At 52.5% G+C, this 20,630-nt stretch overlaps 1 protein-coding gene across 5 annotated transcripts in view; it reads left to right on the top strand.

The window, feature by feature from the left end:
• Positions 1–2,809: 2,809 nt before the first annotated feature.
• SFSWAP (splicing factor SWAP) overlaps positions 2,810–20,630 on the top strand; it is a 66,626-nt gene continuing 48,805 nt past the window's right edge. For 3 of the 5 annotated variants that reach the window (XM_032471730.1, XM_032471728.1, XM_032471731.1), the window contains exons 1-7: positions 2,810–3,177; positions 5,729–5,898; positions 6,480–6,611; positions 10,586–10,671; positions 15,983–16,208; positions 17,158–17,270; positions 18,230–18,365. In XM_032471730.1, coding sequence (XP_032327621.1) covers positions 2,960–3,177; positions 5,729–5,898; positions 6,480–6,611; positions 10,586–10,671; positions 15,983–16,208; positions 17,158–17,270; positions 18,230–18,365 — 1,081 coding nt within the window. In that variant the 5' untranslated portion in view covers positions 2,810–2,959. The remainder of the gene's footprint in view (positions 3,178–5,728; positions 5,899–6,479; positions 6,612–10,585; positions 10,672–15,982; positions 16,209–17,157; positions 17,271–18,229; positions 18,366–20,630) is intronic. The other 2 variants (XM_032471729.1, XM_032471732.1) reach the window with 2 other exon arrangements.

Raw genomic sequence — 20,630 nt, 5'->3', positions numbered from 1 at the left:
GAACACCTGGCAAAGGGATCCTCCAAGAACTGACACCACACACCACGCCCAATGGTGGAGGTGGGGCCTTTACTCTGAGACCAGGAAAACGTCTGCACATGTCAGAAACCCAAACCAACCTGCAGATAAATAACTAGAAATAATGAAGCTGAGCAAGGCAACTGAATACAAAATGGTTTTTGAAATTGTATCCCTAACAACAAACAACTTGCAAATGGAATTTTAAAAGGGGGTAATAATGGCATCAAAAAGTGAACTGTCTGGAATAAATCTAATGAAAGACGTACAATCTTTACAAGGAAAATTAGAAACCTTTATGAGAGGCTTTAATATAGCGGAAGAGCAAATTCTGCAAAGATGTCAACTCTCCCCAAGTGACCCCAGCCAAAACACATGCGGGCTGGTGGGAATAACTCGCCGTGCTAATTCTAAAACTCACCTGACAGGCAAAGAACCAGCTGGGAACATCTCTCTTCCTTTCAGGTTTTCATGCTGGTTGTGAGCCTCGAAACTGACTTCATAACCACTAGTGGACTGCAAACCACAGTCCAAAACACACTGAGCTAGTTCAACATCTGCCCCCCTCCCTATCTCCCCAACGTACACGCTCCAAGGGTTCCCACTGCCCTTAGAATTCAGTCCACCCTCCTTCCCAAAGTCTACAAGCTTCCAGCCTTAATTCTTGCCACGGCTTCCCTACTTGGCCACATCCTGGGCTGCGGCCACACTGCACTGAATCTATCACTCCTTGAAAATGCTCTGGTCTGTCTCACCCCAAGACCTCTACTTAGGATTCAGCCCGCCTCTGGCCTGGCTCCCTCCTCTCCTGGCTGCTTAAACACCATCTCACCCGCTCAGCACCCACTGTCTTGAGATCAGACTTACTCCTTCCTTTATCCTTCCCCAGCCGTCGTCTAAAAACACACCCGGGGCAGAACAACGGACACCCTTGAGTATCGACTCCAAGATCTCCATCAGCTTTCTGAAGAAGGTCGTGTCCTCGCTTTACTATCCTCACTTTACAGATGAGAAAACTCAGCCTCCGAAAGAGCACAGGACCAACGCAAAAGCTCCACTGGAACTGAAACCAGTCAGGAGTGCAAAGTCAGTCTTTTCAGTCTCAAGCCGGGCGGAAGGGATGCTCTCTCAGAACCCCTCTGAGGAGTCGCAGCAGCAGGTGGGGGTTGACTAGGAACGCTGGGCCTCACTCCACTCCCTGAACCCAAGGGAAAGCTTGAAACCAGCCAAGCACCTCAACAGACCAGCACGTGCCCAGAGGCAACCAATGTGGGACCAACCGAGTAACCAACAGAGACACCCCGTACCCGCTCTGGCGTAGCGGGCCGCCATGCAGAGCCGGACAGGAAGCTGCCTGCCCCCTCATTCAACAGACAGTGACCAATCCGTGGCCCACAGTGCGCCGGGCGCTATTCTAGACACTGAGGATGCTCCAGGGAACCCAACAAAACCCCTGCTCCCCTGAAGCCGATCCTGGTGAGGGCTACACGCAGGGTGGTGGTGGTAGGGCAGCAAAGACAGTGCAGCTGGGTCACACAAGCTCAGTGAGAAACTCTCCCAGCCTGGACAGCTAGAACCAGGCCGAGACCGGGACGGGGCTGGACCAGGACGGGGCTGGACCAGGGGCCTCCCACACGAAAAGCCAGAGAAATCGGAAGACGCGAAGGCCCTTGGGTGGGAACCTCCTGCAGCTTCATCTTTTTAAACCTACTCATGTTCATGTACATGATCTGATTTCAACCTTACTAGCAGAGAAAAACGTATCACTGATTTACAGACAAGTAATGCGGCCCAGAAAGGAGACTGTCTGCCTCACGGCCCAGTTTCCAGTCCCGGGGCGGAAGGGGAGCTCCGGTCCCCAAGCCAGGGCGTTGCAGGCCACCCCGTGACTGGGGCTGAAAGCTATAGGCTGGGCGAGAAGGCCCGTTAGCTCCTAGTGGAACCACAGGTGGGAAACCGGCCGTGAGGAGCTATTTAGCAAAGTCACCTCGCATCCAAGTGACTGGTCTCCAAAAGCGGGTCCCCAGCCCCGCCCTCGGTCACTTCTCCCACAGGGGCCCCAGGACCCCCCAAGTCCCGTAGCCGTGAGGAGCCTCACAGCTTCCTCTGACATACGCCAAGGAAACCCTCCAAGGTAGGCGAGACGAGGGCCGTGAACCCCAGGACCGAGGAGATATCAGGGCTGCAGAAAAGCCACAAGACCCGTCCCCTGAGCACCGGCCCCCACGACCCAGGACCCCACAGCTCCACAGCCCAAGGCTCCCGACCCCACGGCCCCCTGCCTCTGACCCCAGAGCCCCCAACCCCAGAGCCCCCGGCCCCACGGCCCCCGGCCCCAGAGCACCGGACCCCACAGACCCCAACCCCAGAACCCACGGCCCCCGACCCCACGGCCCCCAGCTCCACAGCCCCCGGCCCCAGATTGCACGGTCCCGGGCCCTGGCGGCGTCGGACAGGAAACGTCGCCCAGGCGCGGAGAGCACCCGCCCCGCCGACCGCGCACTCGGCCCAGACAGCTACCGCCCTCCTTCCGCGCAGCTCTCGGACCCGCCCGGGCGCAGGTAGCGCGCGATCCGGCGCCGCGCTTTCGCAGCTGCTCTGGACGGCCGCCGGAGAGAACCAACGCTAAAAACGCGCTCTCCCCGGAAAACGACAGCCCCAAACGTGGTGGCGCCTCCGAACGCGAAAAGTCAAAGCCAAGTATTTTCTACCGGCTTAGACGGCACGGAGCGGTAGCGAATCTGCCGCATCCGCTCGCCGGAAGTAGGGCCGCCCCTCACCGGAAGTGGCGCTTCCTCCATTTTGTTGCCCGCTATGGCGGCGGTGTCGAGGTTGGGCTCGGGATACGGCGCTTTTGACTGAGGGGGTAAGGCCAGGCGGAGGCGTCGGGGACATCGGCGTGGCTCAGAAGAGGACCAGCCTGGACGCCGGGGACGCTGTCATGTACGGCGCGAGCAGCGGCCGCGCCAAAACCGAGAGGAAAAGCGGCGCGAAGGAGGAGGCCGGGCCCGGCGGTGCCGGCGGTGGGGGGAACCGAGTGGAGCTGCTGGTCTTCGGCTATGCCTGCAAGCTGTTCCGGGACGACGAACGGGCCTTGGCCCAGGAACAGGGACAGCACCTCATCCCCTGGATGGGGGACCACAAGATCCTCATCGACAGGTCGGTTCCTCCCCCCACCCGCCGGTCCTCCCCTTCCCTCGCCCGCTTGATTTCGTCTGATGTTGACTTGATGGCCAGGACTGAAAAGGGGTTTTCTGGAGTCATCGGGGATCCGGGGGAAACCCTCCTCCCCCGTCCGCACCCCCTGTTGTTTTGGGGGGAGGGGGACGGTGAAACCTGCCCTAAGTCTCTGGCTGGAGCTGCGTGCCGCGTCTGTCGCCGGAGGGATCGTCTCTGCTCCTGCAGCCCCTCTCGCGACCCCTCACCCCTGTCGCTGGGTTGCAGTTGCCACTACGGGCGGCGGAAGCTGCCCGCGCCCTGGGCCTCTCCAGACCGGCGTTCTGGGGCCCTCCGTCCCACGGCTGGGTGTGGTGGGAGGGCAGCCCGAAACGCTGCACGCTGATGCCGCAGTTAGAACCCTCTTGGACCGCATGAGTTGGCCTTGTATCTTTCATGCCCCAGCGCTCACTGTGGAGCGCCCGTATTTTGCCGGGATGACATTTGACTCCCCCCGACTCCTCCCCCATCCTGTGTTAATGCGATAAGTTTGACAGGTTCAGGCCGAGGGTGAAGTTGCCCCTCAGCTGGAGGCCAGTTGACTTCCTGCAGACACTGGCCTTGCTCTTAGAGGTAGCGTTCTTAGGGCTGGTTTCACTGTCTCTTAAAGCCAAAGGGTGGGCCAGGGATACAGATGTGTTCTTTTCAGATCAAACACGCTGGAGGTAATCACCCTAGAGTATGTTTAGCCACTTTGGGTAGGGAGCGGGGTCCCGGGGCCTGGAATTTCTAAAGGTGTTTGATTTGAAAAGGATGACATTACATGATGTAGGACGTTTGCTCCCCTCCCTTCCCGTGTTCTCAGTCCCTCCTTCCTTCTCCTTGGGATTTTTGTTTGTTGGTTTGGTTTTTACCGGTTTGGCAACTCTACTTCTGGGGCCCGGACTGAAAAGTAAGAGTGACCAACCATTAAACCGTGGAGTAGTCTCTCCGAGCGAAGGAAGGCCATCGTTTGAGACAATTAAAACTGGATTCTGCAAAGCCCTGGAACGTGACTGTAGGGATGACCTCTGAGCTGACCAGAATGGACACATTAATGACCAAACGTCTTTTTCCATCCCCAACGTTTCCATTTGGAGTTAGATCTAGACAAGAAGGACTCGTGCAGGGAGGGCTGCCCTCTCAGGTCTGGACCCGACAGCCCCGCTCTCTGCTCAAGCACGCTGTACTTTTAAACCGTGGTTTCTATTGAATGATGCTGCCTGAGTTGTCAGCGAGCTTCCTTTTCCAAAGTGTTACTTGTGGTATTTGTTATTATTAAAGTTTGGTAAGCGAGAAAGTCTGAGCTTTTTATGCAATTTCCAATATCATTCTGTACATGATGTGAGTTAGGTCTTCCAAACTAGTGGGGAGCAAACGCCACACATGTACATGTGCGATATTTTAAAATAATGATCTGCATTTGTAAGTTAAGGAGGTTTACATCAAAGTAAAAATAATTCTGAAATTAAATAAAATGCAATAACTTGGCTACCCTGAAATTTTTGGCCTTTTTTCTTATAATTGTCTTTTTTTTTCTGTAGTATTTTTTGGTCCTCATGACAAAAGTCAGCATTTAAAAATTAGGCAGACTTTTGTTTGTCTCTCTCTATTGGTTTTTGCAACCCTAAATCTGAGTGCTTTGAGTAAAATTCTCTAATTCACTCGTTATCTGAGAGTTGCACATTGACAGCATCTACACTGAATCTTTTATGTTAAAAGCATGGCAGAAAGTGCTCTTCTTATTCTAAATTTGCCTAACGTACCTGTTGGTCCATGCTGGGACACATGGATGTGTCTTCGTGTATGTGATCTCCTGGGGGTGTGAAGTTTAAAGGAAAAGGTTGACACTGCGTCTTCTAATAGTTTTACTCTGTTTCCAGTGAACCTCCTTAAACTGCACGTATATGTCACTGTTCCTATGTATGTGTGTCTCTCTATCACATAACCCAGCACTTATTTCCTCAGCCAAGTGGCTAGGGGGCCAGCCTAGCCACGATTTTACCTCCAATGGACGCAAGTTTCTTTGGTGAAGATCTCTCCTGAGAGTTCGGGACTAGCAGAGAGGAGCGAGGAAATTTCGACCGTTTGGTTCTTACGGATAGGTATTTATGTATTCGGTTTGTGTGAATGTAAGCTATGATATTTGACTTTTCAGAAAAAAAAATTTTTCTTTTAATTTTTTTTTTTGGCAAATGGCATTGAATGGTTAACGAAACCATGAACGGTAAGAACTGCCACCGAGGTGGACACCATTTATGCTATTAGAGGAGTGCTTACCTTTAATTATAAGTTTTGTCATAGTGTGGAAAGGAGTGAGACTTTGTTAAGATAACTGAAGTTTAAAAGTAGGTGAGCTTTGACTAGCCAAATTAAGTATAAATCTGGGAAGAGTTTTTATGTTTGCTTTATTATTTGATTCCTTTGTTTTACTCGGTAAGTATACACGTGAAGCCTCGCACACAGCACCGCAGAGGGTGATTCCTTGCCGCTGACCAGCGCGTTCACATTGCAGATACGATGGGCGCGGTCACCTGCATGACCTGTCTGAGTACGATGCTGAGTACTCGACGTGGAACAGAGACCACCAGCTCTCCGAAGAGGAGGCCCGCGTCGAGGCCCTGTGTGATGAGGAGAGGTATTTAGCCTTGCATACGGACTTGCTTGAGGAGGAGGCAAGGCAAGGTACTGCTCAAGACAAACTTACTTAAGCAACAAACTTTTAAAATTTTTTTAAGTATATTAAAAGTTACTCCCATTCATTTTTTTATACTCACTCTTTCTGATATTATCTTGACAGTACCCAGTGGATTGGAAAAACAGGAGTCTTTGCGTTCTGAGAGGACCTCAGGATAGTTTATATATAGAGCCACAGAGAATTTTCCCAGCTTTTGAGGGCAGACTGGGATTTGACAAAACAAAAACCAAACTCTTTAACTGTTCTTCTTTAACAGTATCGTATAAATTAAAATTGATGTTCTTGTCTTTGCCTTAACAATCTTTCATGCAGTTCTTAATCCCCAAGTTTCTCAGCAGGAAGAAATTGTCCACAAAATCGCGTGTTCTGCTGTCTGTGGTAAACACGTGCTGGCAGAAGTGTACACTGATAGATGTGAAGTGTGAATTTTTAAACTGTCTTTGCCTCAAAAAGAGGTTGGAGAAATTGTGTTGTATGCTTTACCGATAGCTACAACTTTAGAAATATGTATAAAATTTTTCTCAGTAAGTTTCTGTTTTTGTTAATAAAATTCTCGTTTTTATTCAAGAGGAAGAATACAAGCGTTTGAGCGCAGCCCTGGCCGAGGACGGCAGCTACCGTGCTGTGGGGCTCACGTACGGCGGTGCCTACTATGACCCGTCCGAGCCCACGGAGGAGGAGGAGCCCTGCAGGCAGAGAGGTGAGGGCCTCCCGGGCGGCGGCGCGGGGGGCGGCCACAGTCACCGCGGCATCGCCGCGGGGCAGGGACAGAATGTCGCTGGTGCTCCTTCTCAGGGCGAAAACAGCTGAGAGCAGGGAAGTGACTTGTTCGTAGAGACGAGAGTGAGTTCAGGCGAGTGGTCTGCCTGGGATCTCGTTGTCTTTTCCTTTATTTCTCTTGGGTTCAGGGAGCAGGAAGTTACCCCCTCTGGATGCTGGTTCTAGACTGACAGCACGTCTGTTGAAATCTCAGTGACTCATTCTTGGGGCGTTGAAGGGACAGGCATTAGCCACCCTCCTGCTAACCTGCTTCTTCACATCCCTCCACGACTGAACTATGGCAGCTGTCCAGTGGAGGGACACCTGGGGGTCGGTTCTTACTGAATAGAAAAAGCACAAGGCCCTGGTTATGCTTGATAGGCCCTGGGACGTATGCTGACCACAGTATTTTAAAATAATATTTACATAAAATTAAAGATTTTAAGTTAATGCCTTTCTGGATTAACTCTGAGAACTTTGAATATTTTTTTGAAAAAATAGTGCTACTGAAAAATCTGGACTCGCATCCACAGGACCAAACATACGAGGTCACTTTGATCGGCCCTGGGAGCATCTTTATTACCGCCCTGCGTGCTGATCGGTCATGAATTGTCAGTAACAGTAAAATGAACCTGAAACACTGAGGTTGCATCACTGGACTCAGGATATTCTGCCTGAAGAGAAGGGCAGCTTTAGAAGCCTGTTCTCATGTTCAGAATAATAAACTGGAGTCATATACAGAGGGATTTAATTTTAGAGCTAACTGAACCTGTGATTTGGGACTTAATTGGCTTCTCCGTCAGTAACAAGCCTGTTAACAAGTATGAAGGAATTGTAACAGTGTAACATTAAAATGCCATCCGCCTGCATGGGGCAGCCGCCCGGGAGCTCCCCCATCCCCTTTACCAAGGGGCGCGTCACGTGGAGCCGTGGGGTGTGGGGGCAGACGTGTGCGAGCACTCTCCTCGCCGCCCTTCCTTTCTTTCTGCTCGTGACTTTGTGGGCGTAAAAATCCCTGCTGCACAGCTCTGTTCTGTGAGCTTCTACCAAGATTTTCCAGGTGTGATTTTAACCGTGTTGAGTTAAAGCCCGGGTAAGGTAGTAAACACCTCTTGCACGGACTTCTGGATCCAAGCGTATCTCAGAGGTTATGATGCGGTGGCCGTGTTCTTGCAGGTTTAAGAAGTAACCACTCACCCCTTTATCCAGAGTAAGTTATCCATTTTAGGATTCTAGACAGTTCATATTTTATTGTCTCATCTCTGAACCACATGCACTGAATCTGCTTTAAACATGTGGCGTCTGATCAGAAGGGAGGAGTGCTCATTGTCACCACTTTACAATCGAAGATTTGAGATTTCCAAAGGCCAGTGCCTTTTGCAAGATCAATCGACTGTCTTTGAAAAATCTAGAATAATTCCTTAACATTTTAGATTAGGCTCAGCAGACTATGACCGAAGGCCCAGTTGGCCTGTGACGGTGAAGTTCTGTCGTGGGAGCGCCGCGCTTGTCTGTCCGTGTGTTGTCTGTGCGGCTCCTGGAGTCGCACAGAGGCAGACCGCGGGCCCAGGGAGCCAGAAGTACGTGGCGTCCGGCACTTTGCAGAGGGACGTTGCCAAGCCCTGTTCTAGGAGTTGAACAGTCGTCCCAGTGTCACTACTGGACTAACTGATGTTAAGCTTGGTTGTGATTATTGGATTTTAGGAACTTTAATGTGACTTCGTTCTCTTTTCCAACTTCTAGTGTACTTTCTCTGTAACATGAAGTCCTCAGTGTTTGAAATGTGTCACGTTTTAAAATGGAGCCACATTCTCAGAGCTTTGCTTTATGTGCCGATTAATTTTATAGAAGTTGGGCCCATATAAAGCTTACAGCTTGACTTTTTATGTTTAACTCATATTAATATAAATTAAATGCCATTTCTAGAAAAAGGAACATAAACACATGTGCACACAAGCACATGTAAACACTTTTTTAATAGAATTCAGTTTGGTACCCGGTACCACTGACAACCACATTTTACTTTAATGTTGTATTATCTTAAAATTAAAAAATTTTTTGTTTGTTTTCCTGAGTCACCAACACATCTGAATATTCCTTGGTTTTAAAAGCTGATGCACAGTTGACCCTTGAGCACACAGCAGTGAACGGTGCAGTCCACTTTTTCTCGGGTTTTTGAGTAATTATGGTCCTGCACTGCCGGGAAACCATGGGCGTGGAGCCCCAGGCGCAGGGCCAGCCTCAGGTCATGAGCGTCCAGGAATCTGGGTTTCCCCTGCGGATACCGAGGGACAGCCGCGCTGTCGTACGTGTTTTAATACTTCAGAACCTTGTGCTGGTGTCCAGAAGCGGCTGATGGCGCCTTTCCTCTGTGTGACTTCACTCCTCGCTGCCTTCTTGCAGCTGTTTTCAGGCCAATTCCTAGCCTTTAGATTTTCGTAGTTTTTCATCGTTGTTCCTTATCTTTTTAACGAGAAAAACTCATTAAGTTTACTTGAGTCTGAGCTAACAGTGCAGTGGTTGGTTTTTATTGGGCGCTACGAAGCCATTTTTCTGTAAATAAAGGTGTGTGTGAGGACAGAGGGAATCTGCGCAGCCCACCTGTGCACAAAGCCCTTTGGATTCAGACGCCTTTGTTTCTGTGGGCGGCTTAGTGCCAAGGCAGGCTGTTGGAACAAAGCTCCCACCACTGTGTCATTTTAGGGAGCTGCAGTAAACATGCTTTCTGCGCACACCTTTGGCCTCATTCTTGGCATGTTGCAAACCGGTGTTCCTAACATTTACTGGTTCTGCTGTGTCATTTGTTTGCTGGAACAGAACGGGGTTGCTGATTACAGCAGTTTCTGGGCCATAGTAAATCTTCAGTTCTTGGGCGGAGAGCAGGGTGTGTGAGCTGAGGGGGCGGCGTTAAGTGCTGACTCTTTATAGGAACCTCCCGTCAACCTGTGTCGTTGGAATGCAGTCCTCAGGTGGTTATGGACGATGAGGCCTGCTCAGAGCTCCCCCTTGGCTTCACAGAATTAGGTTTGATAGGAGACTTTGAAATGGTTCGTCTGTTTTAGGAGAGTCCATCATGTATGCGGGAAACGTTTGTTTGTTTTGATGATGATTTCGTATTTCTTTAATGTCATCTTTTTTGAAAGAAAAACCTAAGATGCTGAAATCCTTTAAACTGATAGCTTCTATGTGTTTTCTACCATGTTTTTTGTGTGTTTCTCTGTGTCCTTTGAGATTGATCATCTGACAGTGTGCAGGGGGCACCTTGGAGTTCAGAGTTACAACGTTTAGTACTTTGTGTGACGTGCAGCAGACAAATGTTTACTGAATGAGCCACTAAAGAATAAATGGAAATGGAAAAAAGTGCACTTGACTATTTGTGAGAGAGGTGGTCTGCTTGAGTAGAGAAGTCTTGGCAGTTGGGTGCAAGGGCTTTGCAGTTCAGCAATGAAAAGTGGTCGTCTTGGAATTGAGCACCTTGCACTGTGCCTGCCACTCGGTGGGGTCCACAGAGACAGTCGGGAGGAGTGCCCAGCAGGCCAGGGGTTGGGGGGAGGAGAACTGGACGCTGTCGGGCGCCTGCTCAGCGCCGAGCGTTGGGGTGGAGGCCCACACGCGAGTTGTCTCAGCCTCCGGCCCCAGGTCCATGCTGCCACCACGTTTGTACAAGGGAGAGGCTGAGACGGAGAGCGGGGGGCACCACGTCCCGCTGCAGCTCCCCGCCTCTCTGGGGTTCGGCGTGGGGGTTTTACCCCCACGTGGTGGGAAGAACAGAAAACAGGGCGCGTTCCTGGAGCAGCGGGCCCGGGAGAACCGTCAGGAGCCGGCTGCCGCCTCCCCTCCTAGTCGCCTGCTGTTGCCGGGTGCCTTCTTTCCAGGTCGTTGCTCTGAAGTTTTTTGTGTTTTCTTTTCATACAGAAAAAAATGAGGCTGAAAATGTAGAGGAAAACGAGGAGCCTTTCGTCGCACCCTTCGGGTTGAACGTGCCGCCGGACGTGGAGCTGGTAGGTGTCCTTCGGCTCCCGATGCTGGCAGCCCTGTCACTGTGTGCTCCCAAGTCTAGTGTGAGACCGTCACGGTGGCGGCTCTTGGTAGTGTAGGTGAGTGACGCTTTAAAGGTATTTGTGAGTTAATGGAGAGGAAAATCACATGCCACCTACTTTCCTCTAGAGAGGAAGGGGGAGTCAGGGCAGGGTCCCTGGACCAGAGCATCGGGGGTGGGGGAGCGCTCGCTCTCAGAGCTCCCGGGTTGACTCCCCAGGTGCTCCCAGCGTGCAAAATCCGAGTCGAAGTTAGCGGTGTGGCCGTTGGCCACGGTTAGACGCCAGAACGCCCTGCCCAAGGCATCGTGGCTCTCGGCAAAGTTGCTTGGCTCTGGCTTTTCCTAGGGTGGTTTCTGTGGGCAGGTAAGATGTGTATCTTTGCTGTAACGCCTTCCTGGCGCTCCTCCACCCAGTTGTCCTCCCCGCGGTGAGTAGGCCCCTTGGTGTCTCCCGGCGGCGGCCTTGCTGGTGGCCTGAGCTCCTGGCAGAGCCGGGACTCTAGCACGTGATCTCACCCCACTCTTTGAGCACAGCGGCTTGGGGTTGCGTCGCAGGGCCTCTCTGAGGGCTTTCTGCGTGCCCTCTGGTTTAATGCTCATAACCCTGCGAGGGAGCTTATGGTTACTATCTCCCCTTCACAAATGAAGGAAAGGGAAGATTTGGGTCACTGACAGCACACAGGACCTCTAGCCCGTGGTCTTAACTGTCATGCCGTCACAAGTCACCACGCTTCGTGGGATTTTTATTTGTTAATGTACGTACTTGAGAGGGGGATTTGTGCTCAGCATAAGCCTTTTCCTCTGGCGTTTTCCTGACTGGATTGCAGGCCCCGTGGGCAGGGGTGTTCTAGATTCCTGTCTGTGTCCTGCTGGGGTCACTAGAGATGTGGTGGATGCTGGAATCTGCCCAGAAAGCCTCCTCCGTGCTCCACATGGCGCTCCTCCCTGCCTCAGCTCGGTGGCGTGTGCTTCATGTGTGTACAGGCGATGGGGGATGCCAGCCCAGCCCTCTAATGCCCGCCCCCACCCCCCCCAATTCCTCTGTTACCAGGCCTCCCTCTCGCTCTCACGCGCATGCGCGCGCTCTCTCTCTCTCTCTCTCTCTCTCTCTCTCTCTCTCTCTCTCTCTCTCGTGCTCTCTCTCTCTCTCTCTCTTGCAAATATGGGTAAAAATGTCTGAATTTTGCAAAGTGAAATTGTGACTTATGTTTGATTCCTTGTTTCTACCGTGGATCAATTTGCTGTAGTTAAAACTGAAAATGTTATCTGAAGATTTGGCATCCTGAGGCTGGTATTAATTTTTTCGTTTGTTTTCTTTATTTGGTTAGGGGAGGTAGTTAGGTGTGTGTATGTCTGTATGTGTTTAATGGGTTCAATCCCCAGGACCTCATGCGTGTTAACTAAGCATGCGCTCTACCACTGAGCCGCACCGCCCCCTGACCCCAGCATTAATACATTTCTGTGGATTGTTACATGTCATGGTCCTATTTGTTCTGAAATAACGCTGTTCACCATGAAAAACCCGTTAAAAATGGGTTGCCCCCCAACCCATATTCAATGCTAAAAGCTTCTGTTTGAGGTTGACTATGTGGAATTTGTTTGATATGAAAGATCATTTTTGACCTTTTATGCAAATATGAATATGGAGGTATAATAGGTTTCATTGCCTTGTTTAATTTCTATTAAAATGTTTAATGGCTGTATGGTCCCGAAGAACATCACTGAGCTATTTAATGTTCTCCCAAAACTAAGAATATTTACTGCCCGTCGGGGAGCAAAGTAAGCCGTGTGGTATAGTGATTTGCTCTCTCAATGTAGAGCTCTTTCTGGTGTTACTACAAAAAGGAGGAAGTCGTCTTGATTATGTGGAAATCGTGTTTCTGTGCAGGTCGCTGGCGGAGGGACAGCTTGCTTTTCCTTTATGGTGGTGTCAGTGTTTCATTCTTCATAGTTACTGTGGTTTGGGACAGTGATTCACTGTGCAAACCGTACACTGTCATGCCCAGGCTCGTGGGGAAAATGTCGGAAGGCAGAGGGGTCTGCATCACGCGCTCCCCTTGGGGACAGCGCCGAGGCTGCCAGCTCGCGTTTCGGCGGACGCCTGCTGCCTGGGTGCGTGGCTTGCTCTGGCTGCGGCCGTGGTGGGTGGGGGGCCCTCTTAGTTAAGACAGCAGGTGCTTCAGAGGAGTCTCGGTTTTTAAACCAGGCTTTAGGCTTAGAACCTACCCACTGCGGGCCCTCTGCGATTTTGTGTGAGGGGCAAGGAGCAGTCAGGGATCGCAGGGCCCTGGGAGCCCGTGCTGGTGCCTGCCCAAGACTGGTCACCGCAGACGCTGCCCGCCCGGGTCCAGGCCCCGCCAGGCCTCGAGACTCCAGCCCCTAGGGCACCTCACGGCCTTACTTCAGTTTTCCGTGGTGACTCTGTGTGCGATTCTTATGTTTCTTGGGATGTAGGACCTGTTTTGCCCGGAATGCGCAGCCCAGCGTCATTTGTCCTGACGTGTGTTCAGTCACCCACCCTTTCCCGGGGACCTGGAGGTCACTTTCGTCACTCCCAAGTGCTCTGCAGCCCCGGCCAGTCTCTGCCTGTGCTGTGCGGTGCTGCTCTGCGGGGAAGGTGGACAGCGGGCCACTTGGCCTGTTCTCTCGTGCCCCTGAGAGGCAACAGACGGCACAGGTCGAGCTCTGAGCCCAAACGATGTCCCGCAAATAACGGCGGCAGGTGCACGAGGTCACAGGGACCCACGTGTTCCCTAAGACCGCGCGTTTCACTGCTGCCCAGCAGGCCTCTGTCTGAATGCACTTCCAGGGGAGCTGTGCTTGTCTGAGCGTATCTTATGGACAAAAGGAAAAGGGGGAAGGGGCAGTGCACGGTCGCGGCAGGCGCCGCGCTTCCGTCTGCTGGGTTGGTGACAACATCAGGTGGTAACCGTGCGTGGACCATGCGCCGGGCGCGGCGCTGGGCTTTCCACTGAAGTGAGGCTCTATTGGATACTGTTGTGATTAGAGCCTGATTCTTGTCGTAAATTCGGCTGCTCTTGCCACAGGAGCGGTGGGAAGAAAAGAAACGTGAGTGACCCTGTGTTCCTGCGGAGCGAGAGCGCTCGCCTTCCCCCAGGGTCTGTGACGGACGACGAGTGTTCCCCTGGCGCAGGACGTGTCGTGCGCCTCTGCCCTCCGGGCGCTTTGTTAACTGTCTGTCTGTCTGTGCGGAACCTAAATGGGTTTACGAAGTTGTATGTGTCGCTGTATTCCTTTACAGCTTCAGGGTTTTGAATCTTGTTTTGGAAGCCCTTTCCACCCTAAAATTTTAGACATTTTCCTGTATTTCCTGGTATTACTTCCACAGTTTCGTTTGTACAGCTGACTTGTGGCTCGATCTGGTGTCTGTCTGGGACTCTGAGTGAAGGCGGTGTCTAACTTCTCTCCCTGGCCGTGGAGGAAGAGAGGGCAGCCCGCTGCCCTCGGGGGCCCCCCTCACCCGCCCCACCTGCCCCCCGTCCTGCTCCAGGCGTCTGCGCTCCCGCGGTTCCCGAGGCTCGTTGGGAGTCTCCCCTGGTGCGGGTTCTCTGACCTCGCGCGCCGTCCCCCCGCTCCCCGGGGCCCGCTGCAGAGTTCTCGGGGCCACGTGAGTGGAGCTTGGGAGGAGCTGGGAGGTGTTAGCTGCCCTCTTGGGCCCAGTCGCTTCTTAAAAGCAGCTCTCCCCTGTGTCCGTCAGTCCTCGTGACACACACGTATCTGTGTGCTGGTTATCTCCTAAAGCCTACTCTGCGGTAGGAATAATCATGACATTCTTCACGAGAAGAGGTTTTCCCCTGAAACTAACGTGACGCTGACGGTGGAGGAGGACTTTCTCCGCTCCGGGTGTTGACCCTGCACCAGCCCCTGGTGGCAGGCCTGAAGGATGTTCACAAGGAGCTTTGCTCTCCGCCGTCACTGTCTAGTCTGGAAGTCACCTGTACACTGCCTTTTGACCACTGTAGCCATAATGCTATTTCCTAAGTAGGCCTACTTTTAAGAAACTTTAGACCGTTAGGTTGATGTGGTCAACAGAGGACACCTCCACTCGGAGGGCAAGGGATTGTGTTTCCTTTAAGGACAATCGCTGTGAAGTGATCGTTCGTAATCGTCGTGTGCATGGGCTGCACTGATTCAAAAGCCAGTCTCCCTGTTGAACCAGAGCCCGTGGAAATGCACATCAGGGTCTGCGCTTCCACGCCTTTGACGTGGACTCTAGCTTCTGTGGGGGTCAGTAAACACCTTTACTTGTGGATGTTTATCCTGTGTGAGTGTGGAGAGCGTTATTAGTTCAAGAATTAAATTTGAGAATTAAGGCATTTATATTTGATGAAGGATTCAACCTTGAAATTACAGTATAAATGTTTTTAATTAACTGCCCATTTTTAGTGAGAATAATTTCCCACTTTATTTGCGTGCAATTTCCTAGCATCAATCTCTTCATTGATACTAGAAGAATTTTAGATGTATGGCTTCCAGCTCTTGGGCTGAGGGCTCCATGTGTGGATAGGAATTGCTGGCTCGAGACGCGGTGGGCGTGACTCAGCATTGGTTTGGAACTCCGTACTTTAAGTGGGAGTGTGGCTGATCGGGGGCCGGAGCCCCGCCTTACAGGGAGCAGGAAGGAGGAGCTGGTGAGGAGGGTGGGTGCAGGAGAGGCTTGGCCTGAGCGCGTGCTTTCTCTGGCTGTACAGATGGGTGTTTTCCAAGCGATAAAGAGGAGTACCAGCTGCGAAAAAGGGAAGAGAAGGGGTTCTTAGGTCCTTGAGAAACTTGTAGGAACGTGTGCCTCTCCCTAGAAAAATGTTCGTGTGTGTGTAAACTCGCATGCCCCTTTCCCAGGGGCTTCCCGAGCCCCTGGCCCCTGGTGTGGAAACCCGCTGAGTAGTGCAGGAAGCCTGCCTCTGGGCAGTTCGGTGCGAAGCTGGAGTAGCACCGAGGTGGGTGCCTCGTCTCCCCACAGAATGCTGCGTGTTCAGAAAGTGACCAGGTGCTTCCAAAGGAAATCACTTCTTCTTCTTTTTTTTTTTTTTTTCACTTATTTTTTGATGGGGGGAGGTAATTAGGTTTATTTAGTATTTATTCTTTGAGGAAGTAGTGGGAGTTGAACCCAGGACCTCCCGCATGCTAATCGTTGCTCTGCTGCTTGAGCTGTGCCCTCCCCCAGAAGTGACCTCGTACGGTCGACAGTGAGACAGGGCTATGTCTGTTGAGCCACGCGGCCGCGGGTGACGTGGGTGTGTGCTCTCTCGCAGCCCCCGACGGCCAAGATGCACGCCATCATCGAGCGCACGGCCAGCTTCGTGTGCAGGCAGGGCGCGCAGTTTGAGATCATGCTGAAGGCCAAGCAGGCCCGGAACTCCCAGTTTGACTTCCTGCGCTTTGACCACTACCTCAACCCCTACTACAAATTCATCCAGAAAGCTATGAAGGAAGGACGGTATACGGTACTGGCAGAAAACAGGAATGAAGAGAAAAAGAGTACGTGACCCTGTTTCTGTCCTGGGCTGGGCTGGGGGCAGGGTCGCCCTGGGAGGGTTGGAGAGGGTCGAGCTTACTCACAGATGCCTGGCTGAAAGGTGTCTGTGAAACCCTGCCCCTAAGGCGCGGTGGTCAAGCCTGCGGGCGCTGTACGCGTGACGCCCATCTTGATAAGCCTTGAAAATATATCAGGTTCTCAATTCGTGCTCTTATAGATGGTTGAAGTAGACGTAAACACTGATGCTGTCAGAGCACAGCCATCCAGGCTGGGAGGGTGCCCTCTCGTTGGGGCTGCTCGACAGACATGGTGCAGAGAAGGCAGCGAGCCTTGTGCTACCAGATCGTTCTAACACACACTCTGCGAGGGCCTGAGCTCCAGTCCACAGGCCCCTGAAAGCGAAATGGTTACCCTTCCTCTGCCTTGTTTTTACTCATCTCTCCTTAAGCTATTTTCATAAGAGTCTAAATTTAGAATTCTTACTGCAAAGGGTTTCGCATTGAGTTCAGAGACAGCAGTCCGTGTGAACCTGCCGTGAGAGCGCGCTCTCCACCGAGACATGGTTTTCACAGCCAGTGGTGTGCGTCTCACCGCACATCTCGTCTTCTCCGTGTCTGTTCGCTGGAGTTTTAAAAAATAGTCCTTGCTGTTGTTTTGCCTTCATAAAGCAGTGAGATTTTTGCCTTTTTTCTAACAAATTTAAAGACAGAGAGGCCCTGGACTAGTAAATGCCAGAGGGAAGGTGCCAGCCGGGCGAGGTCTTGCTCCTTCCACACCTGCGTGGCCTTCTGCTGAACAGCCTGGGTGGCGACAGTGCAGAGAATAATTTCCGAGGGTGTTTTTGGGCAGGTGACCAAGGAGTGACTGCACGTAGCCCTGCCTTTGTCTGCACCTGAGTTCTTGCATGACGTATTGGTGCCTTGAGATCTCGTACCCTACTTTTGCTTTCAGAGGCGGGGGCCGGCTCCGACCACGAGGAGGACGAGGAGGAGGAGGACGGGAGTTACCTGCACCCGTCCCTCTTCGCTTCCAAGAAGTGCAGCCGCCTGGAGGAGCTGATGAAGGTTCTTATCGCCTTGTGGGCCGTGTGTCGCCGTAGCAAAGCTGCTGGCTTCACCTTGGAAATTACTAAGCAGGCGTTTCTTTTGTCCAACAGCTGTATTGTATTTTGGTATCATTGAGGTACATTTTGCCTTTTGGTTTTGCCGTCGTGGCAGAGATCTGCTTCCTGTATTTTTTTGTGTCCCATTTTGTAAAACCACAGGGGAATTGTCTTCATTTTATTGTAGTTTTTACTCTGGGATATTTAGAGTAAGTAGAATGTTGGTTAAGACTTGGAAACTGTTTTTTCATGCAGATTTCATCATAACAGGATTAGATTTTATAGCTGTCCAGAGTACGTGCTGCTTGAAATTGTCTGTTACCGTCACAGGCACCATAATCTGTTACCTAAAGATATAAATTTTTTTTCTGACCTTCCCTCATCCTTATTATAAAAGAGTCACTCGGCGTTGTCACGCAGTTAGTCCGTGCTGCTCAGTCTGCCATCTGCAATGGAAAAGCAGGGGTCTGTGAGACCCAAGCACACCATTTCGCATCTCACAGGGTGGCTCATCCCTTGAGGGGAGGATTGTAGATTCATTTGACTTGGTGATTCAGAATCAGAAGTTGCTTTAAGGATGGACAAAGTTTCAAGTTTTGAGCAAGTCTGGCGGCTCGCACTTGCATCAGAAGCCGTCCAGTCCTGACCATCACTCCTTCCTTTCCTTAGTGTTGTCAGGAAGGTGGAAGCAGTTCATTTATTCAGTTCCTCTGGAACTCCCGACCGGCCAGAGCTCTCAGACACAGCAGTCAGGCCCTCCGTGCGTGCACGTGTGTGTGGCAATGGTGCGCACGCACGTGCTGAGGTGTTCCTGAAGCACAGATGCTGCTCTGAAGTTGAGCTGAGCCTTCCTGCCACAGGAGGGTTCTGCGTGACGTAGATACAGGAAGCGGTGTGACCTCGCGTCCTCTCTGTCTGCAGCCTTTGAAGGTGGTGGACCCGGATCACCCCCTGGCGGCGCTGGTCCGCAAAGCGCAGGCCGACAGCCCCGCCCCCACCCCGCCCACGGCAGACGGCGCGGCGGGGCAGCCCTCCCGGGTGGAGTACGCCTCTGACTGTGAGTACCTCGCTGTGCGCCTCCCGGCCCACAGCAGCAGCAAGGCTTACCCAGCAGGGTGTTGGGGCGGCGTGGAGGCAGGCCTGGTAGGGGTGCCATGAGGAACCCCCTGCTCAGCCGTCCTTAGGCTTGAGCGCGTAGCTTCAGCCCTCGGCCACCTGTGTTGGCAAGACGGCTGCTGTCACCAGCATCAGCCCTACACTCCGGGCGGAAGGCTGAAGAGGAGGGGCAGGGGCAGACAGGAGGTGCTAGCGACTCTGCCCCTCCTCAGAGACCTCCCCGAAGCCGTGCCTGGCGACCTTCTTTAACCTCGTGGGCCTGACGGTGTCACGTGAGAGGCCGGGAAATGGGCTTCCAGTTCGGTGGGACACATTGCTGCCCTAAACAGAATCAGAGCTCTGTTAAGAAGAGCGGAGAGCGTGGACGGTGGTGGACGTGTGCTGTCAGCCACAGTGGTCTTCCCGAGAAAGACACAGCCTGAGACAGCACGTGGCGCGCGCTCGGGCCTGGTCGCAGCTCCTGGGCACTCTCGCTGATTGCCATCTTCTTTTTAATTACTTAAGGTTATTCATAGAAGGCAAATCTTGAAGTTCTATTCAGGAAATCATTTGAAAGTATTTAACCTCTGCCTCACCGTTATCAGGTCTTTTAAAAATTATCTTATTCAGAGGCGAGATGTAGAAAGAGAGAATAGCCCTTGGCAAAGCTGTGGGGCTTGCGTGCTCGGCCTGCGTCGTGGGCACTGTGACGCCGTGAGCCCGTCCAGAGCCGTTCACTCCCAGCAGCGGCTGGAGACTCGGCCTGAGTTTGATTCTCCCTCAGGGTCGCTGCTTGTTATTTGGAGGCCAAGCCTTTGTGGAGGGCGACACCTGCGCCCTTCACACCCCCGTCTCTCGTGCTTTGACACGCTCAGTTCACATTTTTAGACTTCAAAAGTCAGTTGCTTGAGTGAACTTGATGCGTGTGTCCTAAAAACTCTTGGAGAATTTAGGTAATTTACTTAACTATTAAATCAAGTTGGTTCAAATTTCACTGAGTGCTCAAGTCCAGGAGCAGATCTGGCACGGCTCCCCCTCACCTGGTGCTTAGGTTCCGGGCGGTGGGTGGTGAGCTCGGCATTCGAGGCCACGGTCTCTGCGGCACTGAGTCACTGAGAGCACGGAGGGAGTGAGCCGAGCGTCTGCCCCACCTCATGTCGGTCCAGGAACATCACTGAGGGGACATCTCTTGGCTTCCTTGTTTCCTTTACAAACCTGTCATTGATGTTCGTCAAGTTCAGTGCAGTGCCTGTACACCTCCCCGGCCTCCTGACCCTGAGACGAGGAGAAAATCCGAGCTGAGCGGCCATTTGCACCGCTCACCGCTGGTGTACGTGCAGCCGAGTGCTGGGGTCCTTCCTGGCACAGGGCATCCACAGACTCTGCAGGCCTGGACAGGGCAGTGGCGAGAGAGGCTGCCTGTGACTCGTGGTCCTACTGTGAGATCCCACGGTCTGGCTTTTGACCTTGGGCTGGGCTGAGCAACGCCAGGCGGAAGATGAGAGGGGTGGCCAGGTTCCCGGGAGCTCGCTGCAGTGCCCGGAGCCCGCTGACTCCCTCCTGCGGCCCATCAGGGGCCCACAGGCCACGCTGGCTGTAGCAGCCTCCACCCATCCTTGCTCTGTGCAGACTCTGCTGGCCAGTCCACGGGCATGACCCTTGACCCCAGCCGGAGATGCTCCAGTGAGGGGGGCACCAGTTAGTAACCACCTCTTCCCTCAATAAAATAGTCATTTGACAGCCATCTTCCCCTCCACACTTGCAAGAGTGACAGCCTGAGCAGGACAGGGCATTTGGGGGTCATGCCTGGTGTGGACACACACCCCGCGTGAAGGGCCAGCCCCCCGTCTGCCTGTCCAGCCCAGCAGGGATGAAGGAGCGAATACTGACAGAGCGTGTGGCTGACTAGACATGGATTCCAGCCGTGCCAGAGGGCTGGGGCCAAGTTCTAGGTTTTCCAGAGAAGCAAGGAATCTAGAATGTTTAGGGGAGACATCTCAACTCACAGATCTCAGCAGTGACTTCACATTTTGTCAAAATATGAGGCGGTCTACCAGAACACATGGTAAAGCTGATGCTGCTCTTAGGCACCCGTGTCCCACCTCTGGGTCCAGGGGGGGTCACGGGCATGGGACGGGGACGTCACAGTTTCTCTGCGGAGACAGTCCCCAGCAGCAGTCAGCTCTGCCCAGAGGCTAGGGAAGGGGGCTGAAAGTGTCCTTCAGAG

Source organism: Camelus ferus, chromosome 32 (assembly GCF_009834535.1).
Source record: "Camelus ferus isolate YT-003-E chromosome 32, BCGSAC_Cfer_1.0, whole genome shotgun sequence".
NCBI lineage: Eukaryota > Metazoa > Chordata > Mammalia > Artiodactyla > Camelidae > Camelus > Camelus ferus.
This window is presented reverse-complemented; position numbering and strand designations above follow the sequence as displayed.